The sequence below is a fragment of the Cricetulus griseus genome, chromosome 2, assembly GCF_003668045.3.
Source record: "Cricetulus griseus strain 17A/GY chromosome 2, alternate assembly CriGri-PICRH-1.0, whole genome shotgun sequence".
In the NCBI taxonomy this organism is placed as follows: domain Eukaryota; kingdom Metazoa; phylum Chordata; class Mammalia; order Rodentia; family Cricetidae; genus Cricetulus; species Cricetulus griseus.
The window spans coordinates 322,920,624-322,946,704 of record NC_048595.1 but is presented as its reverse complement, the minus strand read 5'-3'; the positions used below and the strand labels follow the sequence as shown (position 1 = coordinate 322,946,704).

General features: G+C 39.8%; 1 protein-coding gene across 1 annotated transcript in view; it reads left to right on the top strand.

Moving 5' to 3' along the window:
• Positions 1–24,117, top strand: part of Cwc27 (CWC27 spliceosome associated cyclophilin) — a 180,863-nt gene extending 156,746 nt beyond the window's left edge. The window contains exon 14 of the mRNA XM_027401531.2: positions 23,523–24,117. Coding sequence (XP_027257332.1) covers positions 23,523–23,685 — 163 coding nt within the window. The 3' untranslated portion in view covers positions 23,686–24,117. The remainder of the gene's footprint in view (positions 1–23,522) is intronic.
• The last annotated feature ends 1,964 nt before the right edge of the window (positions 24,118–26,081 follow it).

Genomic DNA, 26,081 nt, shown 5'->3' with positions numbered 1-26,081 from the left:
TTCTATAACAGCCCTCTCTAATAGGACTTCAGGGCCTGCATTTCTTCCCCTCTACTTTATTGCCACACCTTGGCTGGCATTAAAAATCAGTTTTATCCCTCAGTTGTAGTTTGTTTCCGCTACAGATTGGAATTTTGTGAGCCAAGATTTGACTTGAAGAAATTTTAAAGCCTTCCTCTGGAGTTAGCAGTACAGAAGTAATGAATACCAGTTGTCTGAGTATCCAAAACAGTGAATTTTTAATAAGGCAAATGTTTTTAAAAAATGATTATTGACTTTTAGACCCACCTGGTCAGATCGTATCATAACATGCCATTTTTAAATATAACATCATCTTGTTGCTTATACCTCTAAAGCTCTAAGCATATTATTTTATATTCACTATATTCTGTTATTTGTGGGTAGTTCATCCATGGAGTGACAATAAGTAAATGTTTTAATAGTAGCCTTCATTCTATACACCAGGACATTGTCAGGCCTGAGTAACAATTTGGTAGACCCAAACACAAGATCAAAGTAATGAGAACCCAGGTTAGCCATGTAGGAGGCTCTTGTCAACCTTTAGTGTTAGCTTGGCAATAGGTCTCTAATTTTTGGTCTCAGGACCCTTGAGATCTTTAAAAATTATTGACAAGCCTGAGAACTTTGTTTATATGGAGTATTACTACCAGTGTTTGCCTTATTAGAAATTAAAACTAAAAAGGCTTAAATATCTTTAAAGTAATTATTTAAAACCATTATATGTTAACATAAACAGCAGATTTTTTTATTAAAATACAATTTTACCATTTCTGCCCTTCCTTTTCTCCCTCCAGCTCTTCCTGTGTTCCCTCACTCTCACTCCCCCTCCAGTTCATGGCCTTTTTTTCTTTGTTATTATTAATGTAAATACAACCTACTGAGTACCTTTAGTGTTGTTTGTATATAATTTCAGGCTGACCACTTAGTATTGGATAACCAATTAGGGGATCACCTTTGGGAAAGACTATGTCTCCTTTTTTCAGCATTCCTTAGTAGCCTGTAGTTTTTTGTCTAGAGGTGCCCCCACCCCATAAGAAATCCCCTTCCCCATTAGCATGGCTATTGGGATTGTCATTGTTCAAGTCTTGTTTAGGCAGCCGTATTGTTGAGGAATCATGGGTGAAGCTTCTGTTTCATTTCTAGGAGATACAGTATCATTGCAGATTCTGGTCTGGTCCTTACAATCTTTCTAGCCCCTTTCACAACGTTCCCTGAGCGTTATGTACAAGAGTTATGTTGTAAATGTATCCACTGGGCCTGGCCCCCCATGATCAGTTGTTCTCTGCATCTGAGCAGTTGTGTGTGGGTATGTATATGCATGCAAGGGCATGTGCACAAGTGTGTGTGTGTGTGTATGTGTGTGTGTGTGTGTGTGTGTGTGTGTGTGTGTGTGTACATACATATATACACACACATATACACATATTTTTATGTATGGATATACATATATACATACACACACATATGTACACATATTTTGTGTATGTGTGTGTGTATTTCTATTGTAAAGAGGAGCTTCTCTGATGAGGAGTGAGAGCTATACTTCTCTATCTGTATAAGGAAAGTATATAGTGTGCAGTTAGGAATTGTGGTATTTTAGTAAAGCGGTGAAAATTCTCCTTTAAGATCCATGAAGTCATTCACCACGGATAATTGGCTAGGTTTCCAGTACCAAGCATGATTTCCCTCCTGTTGAAGACACCTTAAGTCCCATTAGGAAGCTGTTGGTGACTGCCAAGATATGAGTGTCACTTTTGTATCCTGAGGGGTATTATGCTATCCTGGTCATTGTTGTGGTTCTAATTATAACTGCAAAACCTAACAAATTCATGAGGAATGGCATTGCCTTGCTCTTTTCAAATCTCTAAAGTCTAGCATGTTAGGAGCAGGTAGACTCTCATGGACACTTTATAATGTTGTGGTCTTTCACATCATGTAGTCTGTGAAAGATCTCAGCAGGCAAAGAAAGGTGCTTGCCACTGAGCCTTACAACTTGGGTTTGGTCACAGAGACCCACGTGGTACGAGAACCTACTCCTGTAACATGTCCTCTGACCTCTACCTGCATGGGGCAGGCAACACATACATTGACACAGACACACAAATAAATGTAATTTTAAGATGTCACTATATACTCATGAAGGAATGAGAATGAAAATGACAAATAAATATAGCAGGTTTTCTTGGACCACCCCCCTCAAATCATGACAAGAAGACTTATTATTAATTATGAATGCTCAGCCTAGCTTAGGCTTGTTTCTAGCTATCTTTTTTTTTAACTTAATTAACCCCATTTCTACTTATCTATGTGCTGCCCCAAAGTTCATACAGATGACTTTGACCTTGTAGACACAGGATTCCCACACCACACTTGGAAGACTGCAAGACTCAGACTCTTAATTCTGTGGTCATGCTGGTCCCTATTTACCAAAGGTTATAACCAAACACATTGGTCCTGGAAGCTTTGTTCCCTGGGTATAGGTTGGATTTCAAGTTGTCCCAGCATGATACTTTCCAAATTAAATGTGTTGGATATTGAAAATATTGTGTAGTATTTATAGTTTTTAATCATTTCTCATATTACTTATTTTTGACTAACTTCTCATAATAGATCACCACCTTAATCACATCTTACTGATTCTAAGATACACAAATGAGGCAAATTAAGTCAAAATGACATGTGATCTTATAGAGTATTTAGTAAAATGTAATTTGTGATTTATCTGATGTGTGGCCAATAGTAGGCTTTCAGATACTTTTACTGACTTCATGCAGATCTTTCCTAAGGAAAGGAGTGTTTGAGTCTATGCCACATTGTTCCCCACTGGGCCTGGGGTTTGGGGGCAGCAAGCACAAACATGTGCAAAGGTGTACCGACTCCTGCCCAGTGCCCTTTAGCTATTTCACTTGCTGTTCTCAAAGGGAGCTGTCATTTTCAGTATGTCCTGGGCTTGTCTTCTGGCCATTGCCCATTTTCTCTGAGGTTGTTTCTCTATATGAGCTAGATCAGATTTGCTACTTTTCTCTCGTGCTTTTAATTTTCGAATTTTTATGGTATTTTCATTAGCAGTGTCATTGTTCATACAGTGTCTAACTGACTTTTTTATGGATTGTGCTTTGAGTGGTTGTATTTAAGACCTCTTTCACATAGAATTTCCTCCTAAGTTTTTAGTAACTGTTTTATTCTTTGACATTTACATCTATTACCCATTTTTTGTAAGAGGCTTTGTGAGGTATGAGGTTCAGGACATTATTTTCTTCATCTGAGTGTCTGGATGTTACAGTGTCGTTTCCCAAACTGCCTTTCCCTCCTGAGTGCCTTGCAGCACTGTCTGCCCTTGGTGCAGGCTCTCCGGTTCTGTCCCATTCATGTGTGCTAACCCTAATGCCACACTTCCTTTCTCAGAGCAGTTTCTGAAACCAGGTCATGATCAGGTAACAGGAGTCTTGAAACTTTTCTCTTTTCTAAGTTGCTTTGGTTGCTTTGCCTTTCCATGTAAATTTTAGAATTAGTTTCTCTTAAGTGCAAATAAATCTGCTATGGTTTTATTTGAATTCCATTGTTTATTAATTAATCTTAGGAGAATTGGTATCCTTGCCATGTCGGCTTTCCGGTGTTGAATTTTAAACTTAGTATTTTCCCACAAGTCCCTAGGCTCTGTTAATTTTTTTTCACTTTTCTTCTAGTTCAAACTGATACTTTCTGATGATCTGTCTTCAAACTCACTGACCTTTTTCTCTATCGCAGCCATTCTGATACTGACCCCATCAATGGTTTTTCAGCTTTGAACTTGGTGTTTTCTATTTCTAAAGCTTTTACTTATATTTATATTTACACTGAAGCCTTCTTTCTGTTTTTCTGTGTCTTCCAAGATATTTGCCCTTGCTTCCTGGTGCTTATTTTTTAAGTCTTTGTCAAGTAATATCAGTGTCTGTCATTTCGTTATTAGTGTCTGTTGACTGTGCTTTTACATACAGCTAAGAGTTTCTTAGTTTCTTACATGCTAGTTGATTTTTGTTGTATCCTAAACATTTGAATATTACAAATTTGTGAGTCTTCTTTGAACCCTATGATGAATGCTAGTATTTGCTTATAGTATTCCTGTTTGGTTTTAATCTAAGCAGCCTTGGCAGAATCTGATTTCCATATCAGTTCTGCTGCCTTAAATTGCTGTGTGTCTATCTTATGTGAGCACTGACAGTCTGGTTCCTAGCTGTGGGTCTATCTCTCATTTGACTTCTCTTTGTCTTTATTATACAGTTTAGAATAAGGTTCCCAAATGCATTGACTTTATGAGGTCTCTTTCCTTCTTTTCGATGTTGACAGCTTACACAGTCATCTCCCTTACAACCAGAAAGTAAGTGCATGAGCTCGCCTTCAGAACCAGGCTGTAGTAGTATGGGGGAAGAACCTCACACACACTTGGGGGATTCTTGTATCTGCACTGAGCTGCTCTTCCTTCTGCTCTTGGAAGATTTATGTTTGGTAAGGGCCTCAGACCATGTCACATTGCATCATTTCCCGTAGCAGAATGTCATCTTTCTTTTGGGTCTCACATGCTGAAAGATCCTTTTTTATTTTTTATATTTATTGTTTTGGTTTTTTTTTTTTGGTTTTTTTTTTGTTTTTTTTTCAAGACAGGGTTTCTCTGTGGCTTTGGAGGCTGTCCTGGAACTAGCTCTTGTAGACCAGGCTGGTCTCGAACTCACAGAGATCCACCTGCCTCTGCCTCCCGAGTGCTGGGATTAAAGGCATGCGCCACCACGCCCGGCTTTTTTTTTTTTTTTTTTTTGGTTTATTTTTATTTTTTAAGAAAATTCAGATACTACTGAATTCCTAGTGTGAATAGTATTTTTCCTTTAAAACTATCTTAATGACTCTGAGTTGTTCATTGTGACATAATGCATTTCTTGGGAAGAGTATTGTGTGCCCTGATCAACTCACAGCTAAAGAGCACTCTTTGGAGCACTCTGAATTCAGTCCTAGAAGGAGGTCACAGAATTGCTGCCTCCCATGAGATAGGAAGAGGGAGACTTGGCGGGTACAGCAGGTGATAAGCTGCTTTTTTCATAGCTTTCATGTTTGTGGTCTTTGCTTGGAGACTTCAGGAAATTGTTTTTCAAATCTGTCTTGTATACCAGAACCAATGACAGTATATGAGGCAGAGGAGGCCTGAAGAGCATAGGCATGATCACAGATGACAGAAATCCCTGGAGGGATGTGGATTTCCATGAGGTGTGCAGTGATACAGGGGTCCCTAGCTAAGAAAGGCTTCCCAACAGGATAATGCCTGAAGCCATAAATCAAATTAATAAAACTTACTTGGTTCAAGTAACTGGAACAAAATATTGGTAGTCTGTAAAGTCAAAAGGAGAGTGGTTAGTAATTTCAAAGAAGCCAATCTGCCTCAAATTCACTAGTCTTCCTCTCCATCTGTGTGCTTCCACTCAGTTGAAGAATCTCTTGCACTCATTAAACCATTATTACTCATCAAGTAAAGACTCTAGATTCAATTAATAAATAAATGAAAATAAAAAAGAACTCTAGACAACATGCCACCAAAAGAACATGGACCTTAGAATATGTGGAGCTTATTTAGGTAAATACAAACCCTCCCCCATTTTGTGACTATGTATTATCTTGTGACATAAACCTCACAGTGTCATCTGTGAATGCCACAGTGCTTATGGATTCAGTGTATTCAAGTAGGTTTGCATACTGTGAAAGTTAAACTTATTTTACTTGAATGTTCTTAATGTAAATAATATGAGGCATGAAATGTGAAATGAAGTTATACAGGACACTATCGCAAGTATGACAAGGTGTCACTGTGAGGAAGGTTTCTGCATTTTTAGTATGTCCAGGGAATGAATGGTGTGTTTCTGTAGCACGAACCTTGCCATCACAGTAGGACTTCTAATGACCCTGATGTTGGGACTGTTGCATTCTTATTGCATAAAATGAGATTGAAGGATCAATGACCATAGGCAGAAGTGTCTGGTAATATGCCAGGCACTGAAACCTTGGGATATTGTACTGCAGGGCACTCCAGTATTTGGCTAGGAATTTACTTGGCCTAAGAGAGGTTCTGAAGTGTACTATTACCTGTCTAACTTGAAAGCAGGTTAAAGGAATCCACAAAACCCAGATAAAGAATTAACAGGTATTTATTTGGGAAGCACTCACACAATGACAGGTCTTCCTGCTCCTGGAAATGCAGCCTCTGCCCTTTAGGATGCTCCGACCACAACCCAAGAGATCATGAGCCAGTCCCTCCTCGTCCTTATAAGGGGTCGCATCAGCAAACACTGAAGCCACACCCTAAGGTGTGGCCACCACCCCAAGTCCACTGGCAGAACAAGATGCCACTACGTTAACTCTGTTTGATTTATCTCAGTACACTACATTTAGATGTCTAGAAGCCAAGTAAAAGCCTCGGATGACCAAATTTGTTCTGCCCTAAGTGGAATGTAGATTTTCACAGGCTCTCCCACTTGTTTGGGCATACTTCAAGAGTCACTTTAATATGAAATCCCTTCATTTCTTTTCAAGTACTGATTGATTATACTTTAAGCAACTATCATTTATTCAAATTATCAAAATTATACAAAGTAACTAATAATAGAAATTTATTGTTGATAAAATATGCTTCCTTTTCTCCTGTGGTCTTTCATCCTAACACTTGTGATGATGGAGGTGGCTCTGGTTTCTACCAATTCATTCAGGAAGCAAATGCTTGTATGCACTGTATTCCAGGCCCCTACAGATCCTGCATCCTATCTCCTCCCCATTAGCCCTCACAAGAACAGGTTTGTAGGTTAAGGGTTTGCTGCAGCAGAAATCTTTTTCCCAGTTCCATCAGATAATGAGTATTGTTCCCATTCTATAACTGTGGTACTGAAGTTAAAAGAAATAAACTATTTGCCCCCATGGTAAATGATAGGGTTGCTTGCAATTCTTTTTTTTTATTATTCACTCTTTTATGTACAGTGGTGTTGTGCCTTCATGTATGTCTGTGTGAGGGTGTTTGAAGGTGTTGGGTCCCCAAGAACCTGAGTTACAGACATTGGTAAACCACCATGCAGGTGCTGGGAATTGAACCTGGGTCCTGTGGAAGAGCAGTCAGTGCTCTTAACCACTGAGCCACCTCTCTAGCCCTGCTTGAACAGGAAATAATGACACTCCCAGTCGTCGTGCCCCCCCCCCTGCTCCGAGCCCCCGAACAAGAAAGAAATTCAACTTGACTTTCAGAGGTGACTTTCAGGGTCCAGTGAGTCTAAGCAACAGTACCCACCTCTGCAGCAGGTTGTAGCACTTCATCCATTCTCATCTGTGGAGAACTTTGCACATTCTTTTTTTTTTCTACTAAGAGTTCAAAATCTACTGTCATCCCATTTATTGAATTTTCACATGCTTATACAGTGGACTCTCTACTTAGACTGCCTGGGTTCAAATCCCTGCTCAGACACTGATTGCTGAATGACCTCAAGGAAGCAGCTAGTTTCACCTCTAAAATGGAGATATCCATGCTCAGCACAGAGTTACTGGAACCGAGTTAGCAAACTCATGTAATATGGCATTCATTCAACACAGTGCCTAGCGCTTAGCAGGAAGCTCTGGAAACAGGTGTGGGAAAAAGAAAGGCATGCATGGGACCTGGGACCGTATCAGCAGGGCTTGACTTACTGCTAAGTAGCATAAAAATGGTGTAAGTCAGCAGAAATGTTCCTGATATATCTCTCTTCCCCTAATCTCCTGGGGGAAATAATATGAGAAAGATAATGCTAGTTTTCTGACCTAGAGAGAAGGTAGACATCCCCCTGAAGTGTCCCACTCATAATGGCAGCTTCCATTTTAATTGGTGTGCTGGTTACAGTGGACCTAGAAACCATGAGCTTCTTAACTTTTTAGCTGAATCTAGATATAAAACACTAAGGCTGGCAGAGTTTAATTAGTATAAATTTAGCAGAGAGATTAGCTTTTCTATGTTGGAAATATAAAGCCATGGCCCTCTCTTCAGGGTGCCTTTTTGTTTCATTTTATTAATAAGATCTTCTTAAATGAGCAAAAATGTGCACATATAAAGCCCACTGTTTCTATTAAAAATGAAGTTTAAGGAGTAAGAGTCCTAAGGGTTGGTATAACGTAGCAGAGGAAGTCACTTCGTTGAGATTGTTACAGATAGAAACAAAGCCAGTGCAGGGGCATGGAGAGGAGAGAATGTTAGTTTCCATGGTACTCAAGCAACTATTAAGTCATCACATGATGAGACTTTAACTGTATCTCAAAATTAAACAATATTTAGGAAAACCTAGTTAGGATTTTTTTTCCAGGGATGCCATATTTCTTTTCATATGTTGTCGTTTCAGTCGATCATCAGTGTTCTCTATATCATTATTTTCATGGCATCTCATTTGATGTGATATAATATTCTATCATAAGCAAAATTTATTAATTGTTCTTTTTTGGAAAAATTCATCTAATTTTTAATTATAGCACTTCATGAGTAAATAAAGTGACAAAGTATTTTATAAATTGATTATTCCCTGAGGCTAAGAGGAAATGAAACTTCTAAGTAAGGAATTTTTTTTTAACCTTTAATCCCAGCACTTGGAAGACAGAGATAAGTGGATCTCTGTGAGTTTGAGGCCAACCTGATCTCTAGAGCAGTTCCAGGATGGCCAGGGAAGTTACACAGAGAAACCCTGTCTCAAAAAACAAAAACAAAAACAAAAAATAATAATTGAGGTATAATTTACAAGTGAGAAAAAAACAGTTGTTATCTCTGTGGTGAATTTTGGCATATGAACCAAAACAAGATCAAATATTTGCATCACCCTAGAGAGTTCCTTCAGCCCCTTTGCACTCCTGCTCCTTTAAGGACTTTCTAATGTGCTCTCCAGAGGGCCCACACAGGTTTCCCTAGACAGCACTCTAGAATGTCAAAGCCTCTATACCCAAACCAGCAAGGCGGAGGCTTTAGTTCCCCTGTCTCAAAGAATAGGTGAGTAGGTGTGTGTGTTATATCAGAGATACATATTTATTAATCTTTGCCACTTTGTATTTTATAGATTAATGGTGAAGCTGGGCACTTTTAAAACATTACCTGGCCATTTGTTGTGGTTTTGGAGTTTATGTTTTATGTCTTTTGTATTTATTGGTTTGGTTTTAGGTTGGGTTTTTTGTTGTTGTTGTTGTTTGTTTGTTTGTTTGTTTGTTTGTTTTTTAAGACATGGTTTCCTATATACCAGATTGACCTTGTACTCACTGTGTAATTGAGGATGGCCGTGAACTTCTAATCTACTTGCCACCACTTCCCAAAGACTGGGATTACACCAAGTTTATGTGGTGATGGGAATTGAACCTAGGCCTTCATGCAAGCGGTTTACCACCCATCCCCAGCCCTATTTTTACATTTCTAATTGATATGCAAAGTCACTAAATATCACTGGTATTTGTTTTGCTTAAAATATTTTTACCAGCTTGTCACTGCCTTATAATTATGTGGGGGTTATTTTGTTGAAATAGTTGCAGTGCCAAAGCTGTCAATATTTCCCTACATGTTTTCTGTCTGATGTTATTCTTAAAGTCTTCATAATCCCAAGATTATATGAATATGCTTATATATTTCTCTAGTGTTCTGTGCCATTATTTTTGTTTTTAACCACCATCAAAAGCCCACCTGGAACTGATTTGGTATATTAGGCCAGTGTTAGAACTTTTTGTTTCTAAATTGCACACTACTAAGTGAATAATCCTGTTTCCTCAACTGATATTATCAGAGTGAGGTCTTATGTTTATTTTTAAGTTCATTTCATTATTTTACATTATTTTTTGTTTGTTCTTCTGCCAGTACCCCACTCTTTAATTACTATTAGCATATTACTGGTTAGAATGTGGGCGGTACAGTGAACCTTTATTGTTCCACATTTATATTTTTACTTTCAGAGCTTTCATGGATAATGTGCTACATTTTTATTTTCTTTTAGTTATCTACACCTGGAAGAAACTTAGACAATAGACCATGGAGTCAATAATAAAAAAGGAAAAAGCCCCATTATTTAACAGGTGGCCTCTACCTGAATTGCAGTCCTGGTGCCAAGAAGGAAATAATTAGTCTTTAGACAAACCCTTCAAAGAAATGGAAAAGATCACATGTGGAAAATAACTAGCATGTAGAAAAATGAAAGAATGGAATACAGTGTTTTAATTGCCATCTTTCTGGTCCAGGTATATATGTGTTCTTAATGAGACATTGGGTCAGATGTTTTCCATTTCCACCTCTCTGGTACACTGACCAGAAACACGAGAAATTTTAACCCAGTGTCAGAGTAGATGTCTCAACTCCTCATGCTTTATCTGTTGTGAATCCCCAGAACACCTCAAGAATGGCCAAGTATAAATGCAAGCTACAAAACAGCTAAACCTTGAACTGAACTAAAATCCAGATGCAAAGAAGGAGGACTGACCCCCTGAATGTGGGTGTCAGTGAGGAGACCTTGGAAATCTATGGGGTCTCTTGTAGTGGATCAGTACTTATCACTACCATAGGAATGGACTTTAGGCGCCCATTCCACATGGAGGGATACTCACTGAGCCTAGACACAAGGGGGTGGGCCTAGGCCCTATCCCAAAGAATATGACAGACCTTAAAGATCCCCCATGGAAGGCCTCACCCTCCCTGGGGAGCAGAAAGGGTATGGGATAGGTAGGGTGTTAGTTGGGAGGACAGGGGAGGTAGAGGGACCTGGGATTGACATATAAAATAATTTTCTCTCTCAAAAAAAAAAAAGGGGGGGAACCCTCTTCCAAAGATACTCTTTGAACTACTTGACATTTTAAATTAGTTATAATCCCCTCCCTGGTTACTAATGCAGATAATTGTCAAGTAAAATGTAGCAATAATGTTTTGTTCTGTGTTTAGATGAATTATTTAAACTGATTAACTGTTACATTTGAGCCCATTTGTTCTGAATTTTGGTTGGTGCATGGGTTGGTTGGTTGGTGGTTAATTGTGAGACCTTGTCTCAAACCAAAGAGAGGAACAGGGCAATGGGGTGGGCATATGCCATTAATCCCAGCACTCAGGAGGCAGAGGCAGGTCGATAGATCTCTACAAGTTTGAGGCCAGTCTAGTCTATATAACGAGTTCTAGGTCAACCAGGAATATAGAATGAGAACCCCTCTCAAAGAAAAAAGAAAAGAAAGAAATTCTTTAATTGTGCATGGTTATACATGCCTATAATCTCAATACTCAGAAGATGGTAGTGTTGGATCAGGAGTTCAAAGCTAGCCTTAGATACATAGTTGGCTTGTGGCCAGCCTGGGCTACAATAAGACCTTGACTAGAAAAATGAAAAAGTAGAAGCTTACTTACATTAAATATTCATATATCACTAATCCCATTTAACTCTACAACCTGGATATTGTTAGTATATTATATAGGGGGAACTTGAGGCGGTGAAAGGTCAATATGATTAAGATATCATAGCAAAATATAAAAAGAAAGTATTACTTTGATGAAACTGGTTGCTTGATTGATTTTTCTAACGGGGTTTCATATATCTAAGGCTACTTTGAAACTAAGTTTTCAGGATGACTTTGAACTTCTGGTCAGCCTACTTTGTGCCCCACACCAAGTACAGGAATTACAGGTGTAAACCACCATGTCTAGTTTTACACAGTGCTTGGGGTCAAACCCAGGGCCTTCTGCATGCCATGCAAACATCCTTCCAAATTAGACAGAGTCCCAAACCATAGATAAGGAAACGTAATACATCAGTGTTTGGTGGCATTCTATTTCAAATGCCATCTGAGGTTTTTCCACCCAAGCAACAATTTTTCAGAATTAGTCTGCATATTTTTCATGTTTGCTAATAACAGTAGTGTTGTTGTTTTCAACTATAGCAATAAGCCACCAAACATAACTCTAGGACTTAGTAGCTCTTGAAATTTGGAGAAAAAAAATACAACCTCTTCTAAATCATGAAAGATGTTAAATTTCACAACCCTAAGATTACTGGTATTATTTGAAGAATTAAAATTTGGAGAGAGATTTAAAGGCATGTTTAGTTTGACTTAGAAATTCCTGTGTGTTTTCATAGAACTATAAACAGTAGAGTGGTTATGAGCATGGGAGTTTAAGGTTAGACCTAATCTTGAATCCAAGCTTGGAAATTTCCTAGCTCTGTGATCTTGAAGAAGTTATAGAATCTTTCTATCATTGTTTCTTAAATTATAAAGTGAGGGTAATACTGGCAGCTTTTGTGGGTGTCGGTTTAGCTCAGTTTGTGATCAAGCTAAGATCTATTTATAAAGGGATTAGCAAGATGTTAGGAGCAGTTAGTACTCTGTAAATGTGTCACTGTCTTCTTGGATATTGTCTGTCTTTAGGAATTCACCACTGACATCAGTAGATCTGTCAGGACCATGACTGGAACTTTTACCATTTCTGTTAACAGTTGATAACTTCTAGACCTTTTCTTTAGTTGGCCTATAACTCACAGTGACTAGCTTGAATTTGGTTTCTGTCATAACCCTTAATAGTCTGAGATACATTTGAGGTTGGGGTTTTTGTGTATATTTTATTTATGCATAGTAATCCTCACTAATGAAATAGTGACTCTGTCCATTAGACTATACTCAGGTGTGGAAACAAGAAGTGATGTGGCAGAACATGCGTTGTACACATAATTTAAAGACATAGCAGAAGTAGCTCAGCTTTGAATAGCATAAAATTGTGAGCTCGATGTAATACAAATGTTTTTATTGCATCCCTTTCTCAGCCAGGTTCTAAGGTAGTGATCAAATGAAGCAAGAGGAATATGATTATAGACCAGAGTCCCTGGTTAGTGTTCGTTTTATACAGAACTATAAATAATACTGCAAAAGGCCAGTGTAGTTTGTTATAAATAGGGCCTCATCAGAGTTGCTGACCCTGGAATGGTGATTATTTTAATTCTAAGCTCTCTAGCCAGCCTCTGACGTCACCTCTGCTGCTGCTTTTGTCTTCTAAGTGAAGAAAGCTCTTCTGCATTGACTCTGTTGTTGCATAGAGTTTGTCCTAAAATCCCTTCTATCACGAGGGAAGCTTTGACCGTGGGTATGATTTGAGTGAGATGAGCAGCCAGTCATGTGTGCTAGCTGCTTAGGAGACCTGCTGGTTGGGAGCTGCCTCTTCCCCCTGGGGGCTGTTAGTCTGCTGGCAGCAGAGTTTGTATTCCTGGCTGAACTATCAGCTAAAGCTCCCAGCAGGTGTAAGGACACACTGCAGTTGTATTCTGGAAGACATCTTAACTCTTTCCACCTGGTCCTGCTCAGTGTTAAGTTGTAGATAGGCTAGAAAACCGAGGAAGGGCATTCTCCTGCTGCCGGACAGATTTGGAAAATTATATCTTCCAAATTGTGTCTAGCAGTACCCTATATTTAATAATATTTTTTAACTAAGGAAAATGAAAGACATTATTTAGAGTTGGCTTTTCAAAACCCCAGAGGGGCAGTGTTCCTTTAAAATTCAGAACGAAGGAGATTTTCCATGTTAGTGGTGAACAATGACAGTACACTGATTTCCATATTTGTTTTCTTTTTCCAACAGTCTCTGCCTATTTTCCTCCTTGCCTGGTTTCCCAAATCTCCTCTTTTCCTGTACTTAATTCTGTTAGCTCAAGTATCTTAAAGTTCTGTTCCTACTTTTTTCCTGTTGTCAATTTTAAATGTTTCTTTGGTTCCTGTCTTCATTTCTATCTCTTTTCCTCTTGAGTCACTTTCTGTTGCCCATTTAAGCCTTCTTCCATCCTGATTCTCCTTCCTGATCCCACTGCCCCTTTCTCAGGCCTCTCTGTGCCACCTGCTCTGCCAGACCCAAGCAGTGCCATGGCCCTACCTCTCTGAGGCTCTTTTTCTAAATACTTCCATCTCAGGACACATGGGTGGTTTTTTGTCTGCCTGTCTTCTCATGTGCATTACTGTGACCTCAGCTGCATACTTTGTTTTGGAAAAAAGATTTACACTTTTTTTTCCATGCATAGTAGTACTTAAACCCTAACCTCTTAATTCCTAAATAAGTTGCTTGTAATCAGTAATGAAGAAAAGTCTAAAATTAAAAATCCTTATGTTTTTAACATAAAATAACATTCTGATAGTTAAAAACAGAAATAAAAGTGTTGTTTAGATTATGTTTAAACATATCCTAAGAGGTATAAGAAAGGTCAGAATTTTAATCAAATACTCATTTATATTTTAAATAGCAGCTAAAGTACATGTGACTTTTGTTTTGAGCCTTCTTAGCAAACTTATAGTAAGTACCAAGTGTTTGTGAGCAGTTTTCAAATCTCTAGAAACTATTCTGGTCTTTATTTTTCATTAGCAGAAATGTTTCTCCAATAGCACCAGTTATATTTAGGCTTCCCGTTTTCCACAACTGGGAACTGGGAACCGACTTCAGAGCAGGAACTCTCTCTGTGCCCTTCCATGACTTCTGCTCTGTTATCTACCTAATGTTCTGAGAGCGCCTTCAGTATTGTTAGGTACAGAATAGATGCATAAAAGGCAGAGGTGCTGAAATAACCACTCCTACAGAACCAGATTCATCAAATAGCAATTATGTGGCAATAGACTTGAGAATTCTCTGAATCTTTATGTAGAAGACAAATGGCAGCAAATTATAGAGATAGGTAAGTGTGTCTCTGGATCCAAAACCAAGATATCTTCCTAATTTACAGGTTATTCTGTAAATTTAATGTAATCCAATAAAAAATGATAAATATTTTTGTATAAACATAGTTTGTAGGTAATACAGTTGATCATGTACACAGATTCAGGTGCTGAGGATCTAATGCCCTATGTGGTAGTATTTAGAGTATAGCATTTGGGGAGAAATTGGGTATCAATGAGATCATAAGGGTGAGCCCCCCATGATGATATTAGTGGTCCTCTTAGAAGAAAAAAAGACAAAGTTCTCCTTCCACTCACACTGTGTATCGGGGACACAGTGAGAGGAAGCCATCTTGTAGACCAAGGAAAGAGAGCCTTAGTCAAGTGAGTCTCATTTTTTGTCTTCAGACTGTGGGAAAATGAATTTCTGTTTGTAAGCCACCAAGTCCATGGAATTTAGTTACAGTCCAACCTGAGAAAGGCATAGGAAGCACATTGGTTAAAGTGACTTTTGGACCCTTTGCCATTTGCAGAGGCCTTCTGAAGGCATGGTGTCCAAGCCTCACTTGTACTGTGTGAAGTGAATATGCTGGGCCTCACCATCTTCTCATCACAGGTCAGGAAGCAGGCCTCAGAAGCTGTGATTCCCACAGCTATGCTGAGTGAGTCAAACCGGGGTGTGACTTCATTCATGAGGGTTGCCCTAGAAAGCATTGAAGAAATTCAACTGTAGGACCAGGTTCTGAGGACCAAGATAGTGAGAAAAGGTTTTGGAAGAAATGGAAATTCAACTGGGCTTTGAAAAAAACAGGAAAGAAGGGGATGGAACATTCCAGAGAAGTGACATGGACAGAAAGAAGTATGCTGCAGTCTGTTTCTAACAGAGCAGTGTGGTCCTTCAAAGACTCAATGGAGGCAACACTTGGAAACTGTTTCGTCTTTCTGAATGTGTATTTACAAACAAAGGCTGCTTCCACCTTTCAAACCATTCCCCCAAATCATGTATGTTTGTGATCTGTAGTCTAAAGAATGACAAACTTAAATAATAACCAGGAGCTATTTAGTTGAGTTTCTTAAGAATTCTAAGTTAATAGGGAAAGACAAAGTCATCACCATATGCAAACAAATTATGTTATAACAAATTATGTGTATGTTCTCAAAGATTGACAAGGTCATCCAAACCAGGAAGGAGAAGGCTGTCTCAGGACAGTAAGTGCATTTTCCCACACTTCAAAGTGAGCAAATATGAGCAGATGTTAATTTTTAAGCTGTTTAACTGGTCCATTTGAGACAGGTCAGCACTAGATTATTATAGCACAAATGTGCTATCTGAAAAAAATGCCTTGATTTTAGGACTAACTAGAAAGTTTTCTTTGTTGGACAGTTTGAAAGGTGAATTACTTGCCTGAAAACTAAGGAGTCTGTACAACGTGTAATTGCTAAATAATTTAGAATTGTATATGAAGACTATCAAGTAGAAAAGTAAAGAAAATCAATATTCTAGCCAAAAGCTTCTTAGAGGTGATGGGAGGCCCAGAAATGTTGAGTTGTTTACAAGTCCTCATCATCAGCGTTCTTCTGGCCAACCACTGCTGGAAGATGAGGTATAAAGGGCAATTAAATAGCCTCTGATTTCACAGGACCCCAGAGAGGCAGGCTTTGCATCATGCTGAAGAAGGCTAGAGCCATGAACAGGACTGTCAGGGAGGCCAGGAGAGGACCTCACTGCTGTTGGAGAAAGCAGGCCTGGCCAAGCTGGAGCCAGGGTGATGGGACAGCCAATGGGAGGGAGGAAAGACAGAGAAGTCTTGGGAACACGGGGGCAGTAGGGAGGTTGGAGAAAGTGGGCATTCTTCAGGAAGCTACTGAGAATCTGACATGTCTGGGATGAAAGATGGGGGACCATGTAGAACATGGTCAGGTATACAAAAGCCAGATTAAAGAGAGCACATAAGAAATATGGGGTTCCCTCTGTAGACAGTGGACCAAAAGGTCTCTACCACAAGGGTTTTCACAACTAAATTTGCTGCATTTTCTGAAGAAGAAGAAGAAGAAGAAGAAGAAGAAGAAGAAGAAGAAGAAGAAGAAGAAGAAGAAGAAGAAGAAGAAGAAGAAGAAGAAGAAGAAGAAGAAGAAGAAGCAAAGAAAAAATATTTGGGGGAGAGAGAAGAAAAGTCTGAGAGATTGCCATAAACTACAGTTTCACCTTTGACATTGTCAGACACCCATCCTCAAAAGGGACAGAGCCTGGACCCTGCTTCTGCCTCTCATGGACCTGCAGCTGAATGGGGCCTTCTTCATTTTAAATAGAAAAAGAAGCTGGGGCTGGAATTCCAGAAAACAGGGATTTAAGACTTTAACAGGATTCATAGTAGAAGTTAATGCTGTTTTTAAACAACGGTTTCCCCCAAAGATGCACCCATGCTGCTTGGGCCTTTGCAGTGTCTCTTTAGAACTGCTTTAAAGGCCAGCCTGGGGTTCCCACATGACCCTCCCTTTATACCTACATTGTAATTTCTTGTACTCCAGAGTAAGCACTACCCATTCTGATTTTTATCTTACTAGACCTGGCACTGACCTAACTTTTGACTGATTCCCAAGGTTAAAACTCCATCATTGCAGATAAAAGCCTGTTACCTCTGAAAACTATCATGAAACTACCTGGTCAACAGCTTACAGATTCTTCTACCCTCTAAGAAGTGGCCAGTGAGAAGGGACTGGTCAGCTAGGGGTGTAGCTCAGCGGTAGAGTGCTTACCCAGCATGCACAAGGCCTGAGTTCAGCCTCCAACTCTGCAAAGAAAAAGGAGGGGGAATAGAAATCTCTTTTCTGCCTGTTCATAGTCAGTGCAAATGCCGCCAGGCAGCATGGGAAAGCTTGTTGGGAACACTGTCAGTGGATGCTCTGATATTGTCTCACACTTTGTTAACATTCCAAAACACATGTTTGCCACATTGTGGTATCTGTGTGTTCTCCCAAATAAACTGTTTGCTTCTGGAGAGCAGAGCCTAGGTCATGTTTGACTTTATGTCATCAGTAGCTAGCATTGGACTCGCCCATAAGAAGCCCTCAGATGTGTGTTGAGAGAATGATTGAGTCTAGCTTGTTGCCTTGTTTTCATACCATATATGAGAACTGGACTGTGCCCTTGGGATTACTCAGTTTGAGGAACAGACTCAGGACCACTTAGGCCTCATCAAGTGTGTGAGCCCAGTCTTGGGGCCAGAGAGATGGTGAGCAGTTGAGAGCACTTGTTGCCCTTGCAAGAGGACCTGGGTTAGGTTCCCAGCACCTACATAATGGTTCATAACTAACGATAACTCCACTTTCAGGTGATCTGGCAACCTCTTCTGACCTCCATGGACACCAGGCATACACATGGTACACAGACATATGGCAAAACACTCATCCACAAAAATAAAATATCCCAAGGATTTTTTTTTTCTAGAAAACCCGCTGTTCTCTACCTCTGAAGAAACAAAGCAAAAGTAAATAGAATGAAATCCATCAGTGTGGAAGTATAAAGTTTCCTAATCTTTGGCTCTATGCTCTTTACATTTAAAAATAATGGGTTGGAAGGTTTTAATGACTAGTTCTGGGTCCTCATCCTAAGATAATTAAATCAGTACTTTTTTAAAGGCACAAGCCTGGCAGGAATGGTTTTTAAAAATATCCAGCTGATTTCCACATGCACCCTACATCTGATGTAAGGGTTCTAAAACTACTTAGAAAAAATGCTGCTTTAAAAAAAGAAAGAAAGAAAAGAAGAAACCCATGAGCTCTACATTAGGAGCTCTGAGAGATACAGAATAACAGGAGGTATCTCCCACAGAAGTCTGTCAGGGAGTAAAACCATTCATCCCTGATAGAATTACTGTAAGAGCAACACTTAGTGTGTGCTGAGTTGTGAAAAGTCATGGAAAGTGGACTTGAGACTTTGCAGCCCAGTAGATGTTTCAGGAAGCTTATCATTAGAATAAAAGACAGCCAGCCCCTGCCCACGAAAGGTCAAGTGGTTGCCTAGCAAACCTGGTGCCAAGCTTAGCCAGTACCAAGGGCCTGAAGATTTCATTCTCATTAAAAAATCACTGTACTCAGCACTGGGCATACAACTGTGAACCAGGCACACACTGTCTCAAACCCCTGAGTCTCCTCCCAGGTCAGTGAACAGACAATTACAAAACAGTTGAGAGATGATGAACAGCCAAGTAAGGTTGGTGATAGGAGTGCCAAGTGCCTGAACTATTTTAGTCTAATCCAACAGTGAGTCGTTCCTGAGTAGAGGCATATGATAAGAAAAATGAATAAGAAACATTGAGTAGAATCTAGAAGAATCTGAAGAAGAAAAATGATTAAATAGTTAAAACAATAAAGTAGTATAGCAGAGTAATTGTTTCTTTAGTGGGGCATGGTGACACACAGCTGTAATCCTAGCACTCAGAAAGGTACCAGACCAGCCTGAGGTACATAGCAAATCCAGCTCAGAAAACAAAATAAACATGTTTATTTCAAGAGGGAAAAGTTCTTAAATGGGGTGACTTGGAAATGAGAAGGAATGGCTGTGAAATCTTTTAACAAGAGATCTGTTTATGTCCTCTTGGGATAAATTGTTTAAATTCCTTTTAATCAGAAATGAGTTGCTAATGTTGGGACTCTGCATTGAGTTAAGAATCGGATCTTCTGACTTTTAGACAGATGTCACCGCCATCCCATAATTTGTCTCCCAGTTATGTGAGAACTTTGCACTGAAGGTCAGTGAGGAGCCACTTGTTTTCTTTTGTGTATGCTTTTGCACAGTCCCACATCAAAGTAAAATTCCTTGTATGGCACCACTCTGGAGATAGGAAGCCTCCATCTTCTAAACCTGTGCTGAAGATTTTGTTAATCAGAACTAAATTTCTGTCTTTGCCTTCAAGTAAACAAGTTCTGAAATTCTCACATGTAAATGATTAGTGTGTAATTAATTCCACAAAAATTCATTGCTCTGATTGGTCCAACTGTATAACCAGTCACCAAGTGGATAGGACTGAGTTGTTGGGATGTACAAGACTGAGGGGCCAGCACCTACTGGATGAGGAAATAAGTTCTCAGTCTGCATGTGTACCCTCACAGGAGACTGAAGTGTGGGCAGGCTTTCAATTCATACAGTGTCTGATTTATGGAGGCACGGAGGTCAGGAGTTTTTTATACCCAAAATCATAATAACTACTTTGTTTTCCCTTTAGAAATGAAGTGACCAAAGCATGTTGAAAGATAAATGGGTGAGCCATTCTCTACTAGTAAAGATTGAATATTATTGTGGAGTAGCCAGCCATTCTAAGTGTTGTGGTATTAAATCTGAAGTAGTCTGTAAGCTGAGAGCCCCTCCTTTCCTCTGGGTTTAACATTGCTATTAATCAAAATTTTGGACCTGTGTAGCAGTGGTGTATGAAACAAGCAGCTGAAGCAGACAGCTACTTTAATTTATGGCTTTCTGTGTTTTTCAGATTTGTGAGAGAAGGTCTCCTCCTGTAGACTTGGTTCTGTGGCTCACATGCTTAGATTTCATTTATTGTACCAGAGCAACCAAGTCCAGTAGTTGCAAGATTATCTCTTGGCATTGAAAGGAGGAATGTACCTTTTTATGTTTTTAATTTATAAAGTCTGATAGTCGTTTTGAAACATGAATAATTTCTACCAGAAATAGGTGTTATCAAAAAAATCTATATTGGAGGCAGAATTTGGGATCATTTTTTAAAATAGAACAATGAATTTATGGAAAGGTTAATAACCTAACTAGGGTAGTGGCGTAAGTGAAGCATCGACATAGAAGTATTAAATAAAATTGTTTTGAAAAATGTGTGATTCCAGCTTAGGTGTTAGCTTAGGGTGTGTACTTCGGAGGCTGTAGGAGCTCACCGCCCTTGTACAGGGCCTGAGCTCCTATGGTGTGTAAAGGGCCTTAGCAGGACAGCCTTGATGCTCTAATGAACTTGCTCCCCTTCCTTGGTAACATGCTGGGAATTCATAGAATGCACTTTGTGGGGTACACAAGACCAACATGTAAAGAGCTTTACTTTATTCACTGTTTCCAGATGTCTACTGCTGTGACCAAACACCATGACCAAAAAGCAAGTTGGGGAGGAAAGGGTTTATTTGACTTAAACTTCCATATCACTGTTCATCATCAAAGGAAGTCAGAACAGGAACTCAAATGGGGCAGGAACCTGGAGGTAGGAGCTGATGCCTAGGGAATGGAAGAGTGCTGCTTACTGGCTTGTTCCTCATGATTTGCTCGGCCTGCTTTCTTATAGATCCCAGAACCACCAGACCATGGATAGCACCATCCATGTGATCTGAGCCCTCCCACATCAACCAAGAAAATGTCCTATAGCCAGATCTTATGGAGGCAGTTTCTCAATTGGGTTTCTCTCCTCTCAGACAACTCTGGCTTGTGTCAAGTAGACATAAGACTGCCCAGCATACCAAGTGAAGCAAGTTGCAGAAGTATGAAGTCCAGAGTTGGTGGAGGCGGTTGCTTCAGGCTTAGCAGCAGCCTCAACAGTAAAAGCTGCTGCTGGCTTTCAGAAACACTTTTTTCTGTTTTGTTTTGTTTTTCGAGACAGGGTTTCTCTGTTTAGCTTTGGAGCCTATCCTGGCATTCACTGTGTAGACCAGGCTGGCCTCGAACTCACGGAGATCTGCCTGCCTCTGCCTCCCAAGTGCTGGGATTAAAAGTGTTCACCACCAACGCCGGCGAGAAACACTTTACTGGGTGAGTCTGCCACTGATTGGCCAGTTCTCACAAGTAGGAAGTTGTAGCTGGTGACATGAGCTGTCCCTGCTTATTTAGACCTTGGTAAGTCAGAATTAATTGGTTAAATCCAGTTGTGTTTCCAACTTGATCAACTGGTTCCTTGTTTCCATGATTACTGAAAAAAAAAATTGATCTTTTTCAAGGAATTGGGCATTCTCAGAAGCTAACACCCAAATAAACACCATAGGAAATTTACAACACAAGAAAATCAGACTTTATAGGGAATCCATATATGTATGCAATGGTTGTAGAATGCCCTTTCTAATTGGTAGTGTTTAATTAAGCACTGGACCTGTTAGAAGTCAGCATTTCTCACATGTGACATGGCTCATTCCTGTGTTGAGATAGGTTATTAAAGTCAGAACAAACTGCATTATTAATGATAAGACATAGTAATTTAAAGGGATTGTGCCTGGTGAAAATGCACTGTAGGTCATCTGTATGTCCCTGATACTCACTGCATCACCATGGCCTTCTAAAGTAGAATAGAAGGAAGTGGTAATGATCCATTTGCTACTGAGTCCCCAAAATGACAGTATCTGTAATATTTTCCTTTCCTACCAAATCTCTTTAAGAATCTTCAAAATCTGAACATACTCATAGGAGTTTTCCATACAAATAAATGTCACTCACCGTCTATGCTGCTGCAGGGAAAAGACTGGAGGTTCCTGACAGTACCAACTGCCCAAATCTTTACTTATACAGATCTAAAGAAATCAATGTCGCATGTGGGCTTGTCTGAAAGTTGCAAGGGGTGTAGGCAGAGTTTTATTCCTGTCTACTATGATGAAGAAAATACGTATTTAAGATGCACTGATACAAACTGGATTTTTTTAATTACATAATGAGTAGAAAATTCTTAACACTTTTGTTTATTCATATAAAAACTGAATTTTTTCCTTTCCTAATTCATTCAATTGCCCTGAAGTCTTTTGATTCCCTGTGTGTTGCTGATACCTTGCAATGGGGATACAGCTAATCCTGGCGTAGTTCCCTGCTGCTGAGGGTAGCTAGCTTATGACCACTTAGGAATCAAGCACATGCTGATACCTTAAGACCAGTAAGCATTTGCTAAAGTAGGAAGGCAGGATAGTGAAACTTGCTGTAATCAACAGTAAGAGGAGAAAATTAGTTCATAGAGTTACGCCAGAAGTTCCAGCCCCTTTTGCATAGAAAAATTCAGCCACTCCCAGAAAAGACAGCCACAGCACCATTTGAACATCACTTTTGGTTGTTTTTAAGCATTTATCTCATAGATGCATACTTTTTGTTCTGTTTGTCCCTGCTTATTTGGTTTTTGTTAATTTGCTAGTAGTGCTGGGGATTGAACCTAGGATGTATGCAAGGCAAAAATGCTCTACCACTACACACCAGCCCTAACACATCCCTTAAAGATGGGGATTTTTTTTTTTTTTTTTTTTTTTGGCTTGGTTTTTGTTGTGTTTCTGGTGTAACCCTTGCCTTTGACCCAAACATCAGACAGGTTTAGTCATTGGCTGGCATCTGGCTCCACAGCTGGCTCCGTGTATTTGAGTACACTCTTCAAAGAAAGAGGATAGAGTTCCAAATACAGTTTTAGGAGACCCCCCCACCCCGCCCCAGGTAGTAAGCATAGCCTCTCACCAGGGAGGAATCTGCAGTGAGCATGAGAGACAGGCATGTTCTCCAAAGTTTTGCTTTGTTTCTGTTGTGCAGTTCTGGGGACGCATGCTGGGAACTCTGCCACCAGTGGAATTCCTCACACAGCCTTGTTTTCTGTAGAACTGCTTTCCAGGTGGGATGGATAGTGTAAACAGCAACATCTCCTGGTGCTCCAGGCTGCCTACTTCCCTGTGTGAGAGTGGGGAAAAAAATCTCTCCATTGGGCCAGGCGGTAGTGGCAACAGTCTTGCGGAGGCAGAGGCAGGTGGATCCCTGTGACTTCAAGGCCAGCCTGGTCTGCAGAGGGAGTTCCACGACAGGCTCCAAAGCTACACAGAGAAACTGGGGGGGGGGGGGGGGGCTCTCCATTGGGTTCTCAGCCTGCGCTCACTGGGCCTCTGTTCTCCTTCAGGATGTCACATGTGCTCCAGTTTGAAGACAAAACCAGGAAAGTGAAAGATGCAAGCATGCAGGACTCAGACACATTTGAGATCTACGATCCTCGGAATCCGGTGAACAAAAGAAGAAGGGAAGAGAGCAAGAAGCTGTTGAGAGAGAAGAAAGAAAGAAGGTGAGAGGAGAGTGGTGATGCAGAACTGCTGGAAGCCTGCCTGCCATGAATGTCTTCGTGATGGCCAGCCATTGTTCACATCAGCAGGGCAGCATGGAGGGCTGTGAAAAGTACATCTGAACCTGTTCTCTGGTTCAGAAACCATATTTTGTTTTTTAAATTTGGAATGATGTAAGCAAATGCTTTTGGTTACTGACAGATTTTCTTTTCCTTAATTGACCTTTTCTATTGCTAAATCAGAAATAAAATCAGTTTCTTTCCAGTTTAAATGTTAACCACTTACAGGTTATATATGCCTGTTTATGCCCCTTTACCCTGAAATGTGTGAGGTTATCTTGTCTAGATGTTTTATAAGTGCTCACAGAAAGAATAAGGGGAACTTCCTCGACACTTTGATATAGAATCAAAATTATAAAATAAAAAACATTAACATTGATGACTCTTTTTGTATATAAACATAAAAATAGCCAGACCAATAGGACTCTTGCTTTAATTCCTAAGGAACCCACAGGCAAATTAATATTGTCTCTGTTCAGGCTATTGAATGCATTCAGGACAGTAGCACTCTGCTGCCATGCTCACCAAATACCACATCCTGGTGCTTGGCCACCTGCCACCCTCTGCCCCCACCAGCAGCGCAGCCCCAGGAGCAGGTGGGGTGCACGGGACCCGTAGCTCCCGCCAATAGAACACATCGGGAATTTAGCTCTTGATGCAGTCATTCACATTGGGTGATTCTGTTCCCTATTTTTAGTTCTAAAATCTGCTTGCTAAAATTGTACAGCAGGCTAACTTCAGTCACCTAATAAAACTTCACAGCCACATCTTCTCAGAAGAAGTAATGAAGTCGGTTTCCTCTTCCTCAAGCACTGCTTCTTCATCTGTGATCCCAGGTGCAGCACTGGCAGTAGACAAGAGGACAGAGAAATCCTAGTCCCTGCCTTGCTGCCTGCCAGTCACCACCAACACCCCTCCTCTAGACTGTCAGTTTCTAGGGGACTTTAAAATGCCATATCCCATGGCCAGAAAGTTAGAATCCTAGGCCGGTACCCTAAAGAAATTTTGAGACTGTTCAGAATGAGAAGGTGCTAACATACATTGAAGTATCATAGAGCCAAGTATGAATATGTCCTAACATAGCTACACTGTGGAATACTTTAGAGCAATAAAGACCGCCACACTCTGGGAATGTGTCTAAAGGAGCAGTGTTTGCCTCAAATGTACCAGGCCCTGAACTAACTCCTCAGAATGGGAAAAAATAAGTAAGTCAATAGAACTATATTACTGCATCTTAAAAGGAACTAATAAAACCAGAGATATTAAAATTTAAAGCAGATAAATCATTTGTATTGTTATGGATGTGCACATATGTAAAGCAAAAATGTAAAACTAGTGGTTCCCCTCTGCAGATGAGAGAGGAATACCTGGGGTTCACTTGGCTTTCTGTTAGATGAAGGTGCTCAGGTCTCACCCTTGCACATTTCAGAGTACCTGAAACACTCCACAACCTTTTCCTTCACAATCGTGTCTGGAACCTGAGGTGAGGAGAAAAGGGATTCCTAATATTCACAGGATTTTCTTTTTTTGAGTGAGGAAGGAAAAAATTTCAGAGAAAAGAAAGGAGTGATAGAAGTCCTCTTGAAAATGTCAGTCAACTCAAAAGTTTGGATGACCAAGGAAGATTTGGTTCTCCAAACACATTGCTACAGTTATTTTTTTATTGTCATATATTCATCATACATAGTGATAGGTTTCATAGAAATTTTTATATCATATCATGTACCATGACCATATCCACTTCTCGCTCCCAATCCCATTCGTCCCACCATTTCTACTTTTGTATCCTGTACATGTACAGTTTTATGTGTTTATATAAAAATCTAGAATCCTCAGATGAGAGAAAATGTACTTGTTTTCCAGATCTGTCTTATTTTATACGCTGCTACTACATCCATTTTCCTGCAAAGGACATAAATCCAATCTTTATAGCTGATTAAACCTCACCCTACACCCATACACATTTTCTTGGTTCATTCATCCATGACAACTAGGCTGAGTCCATGACTTCACTGTTGTGTCTTTGCAGGCACTGTGGAATGTACTATACCTCAGTCCGTGTGTATTAAAACGGTATCTCTGCCATTCCTTCCCTAATGTGGTCGCTTTTACTGATTCAGTATTAGCCCACAGAAGACTACAGTTCTCCCTCCAGTGACCAGTCAAAGAATAATGTCAGTTCTAAAAATCACTTTATTTTTTTTTATTTTTGAAGTTAATAATTTAATTATATCATTTCCCCTCTTCCCTTTCATCTGTCCAAGTCCTCACATATTTCCCTCCTTGCTCTAACTCATGGCATCTTTTTTCAGTAATTGTTATTACACACATGCATACATTACA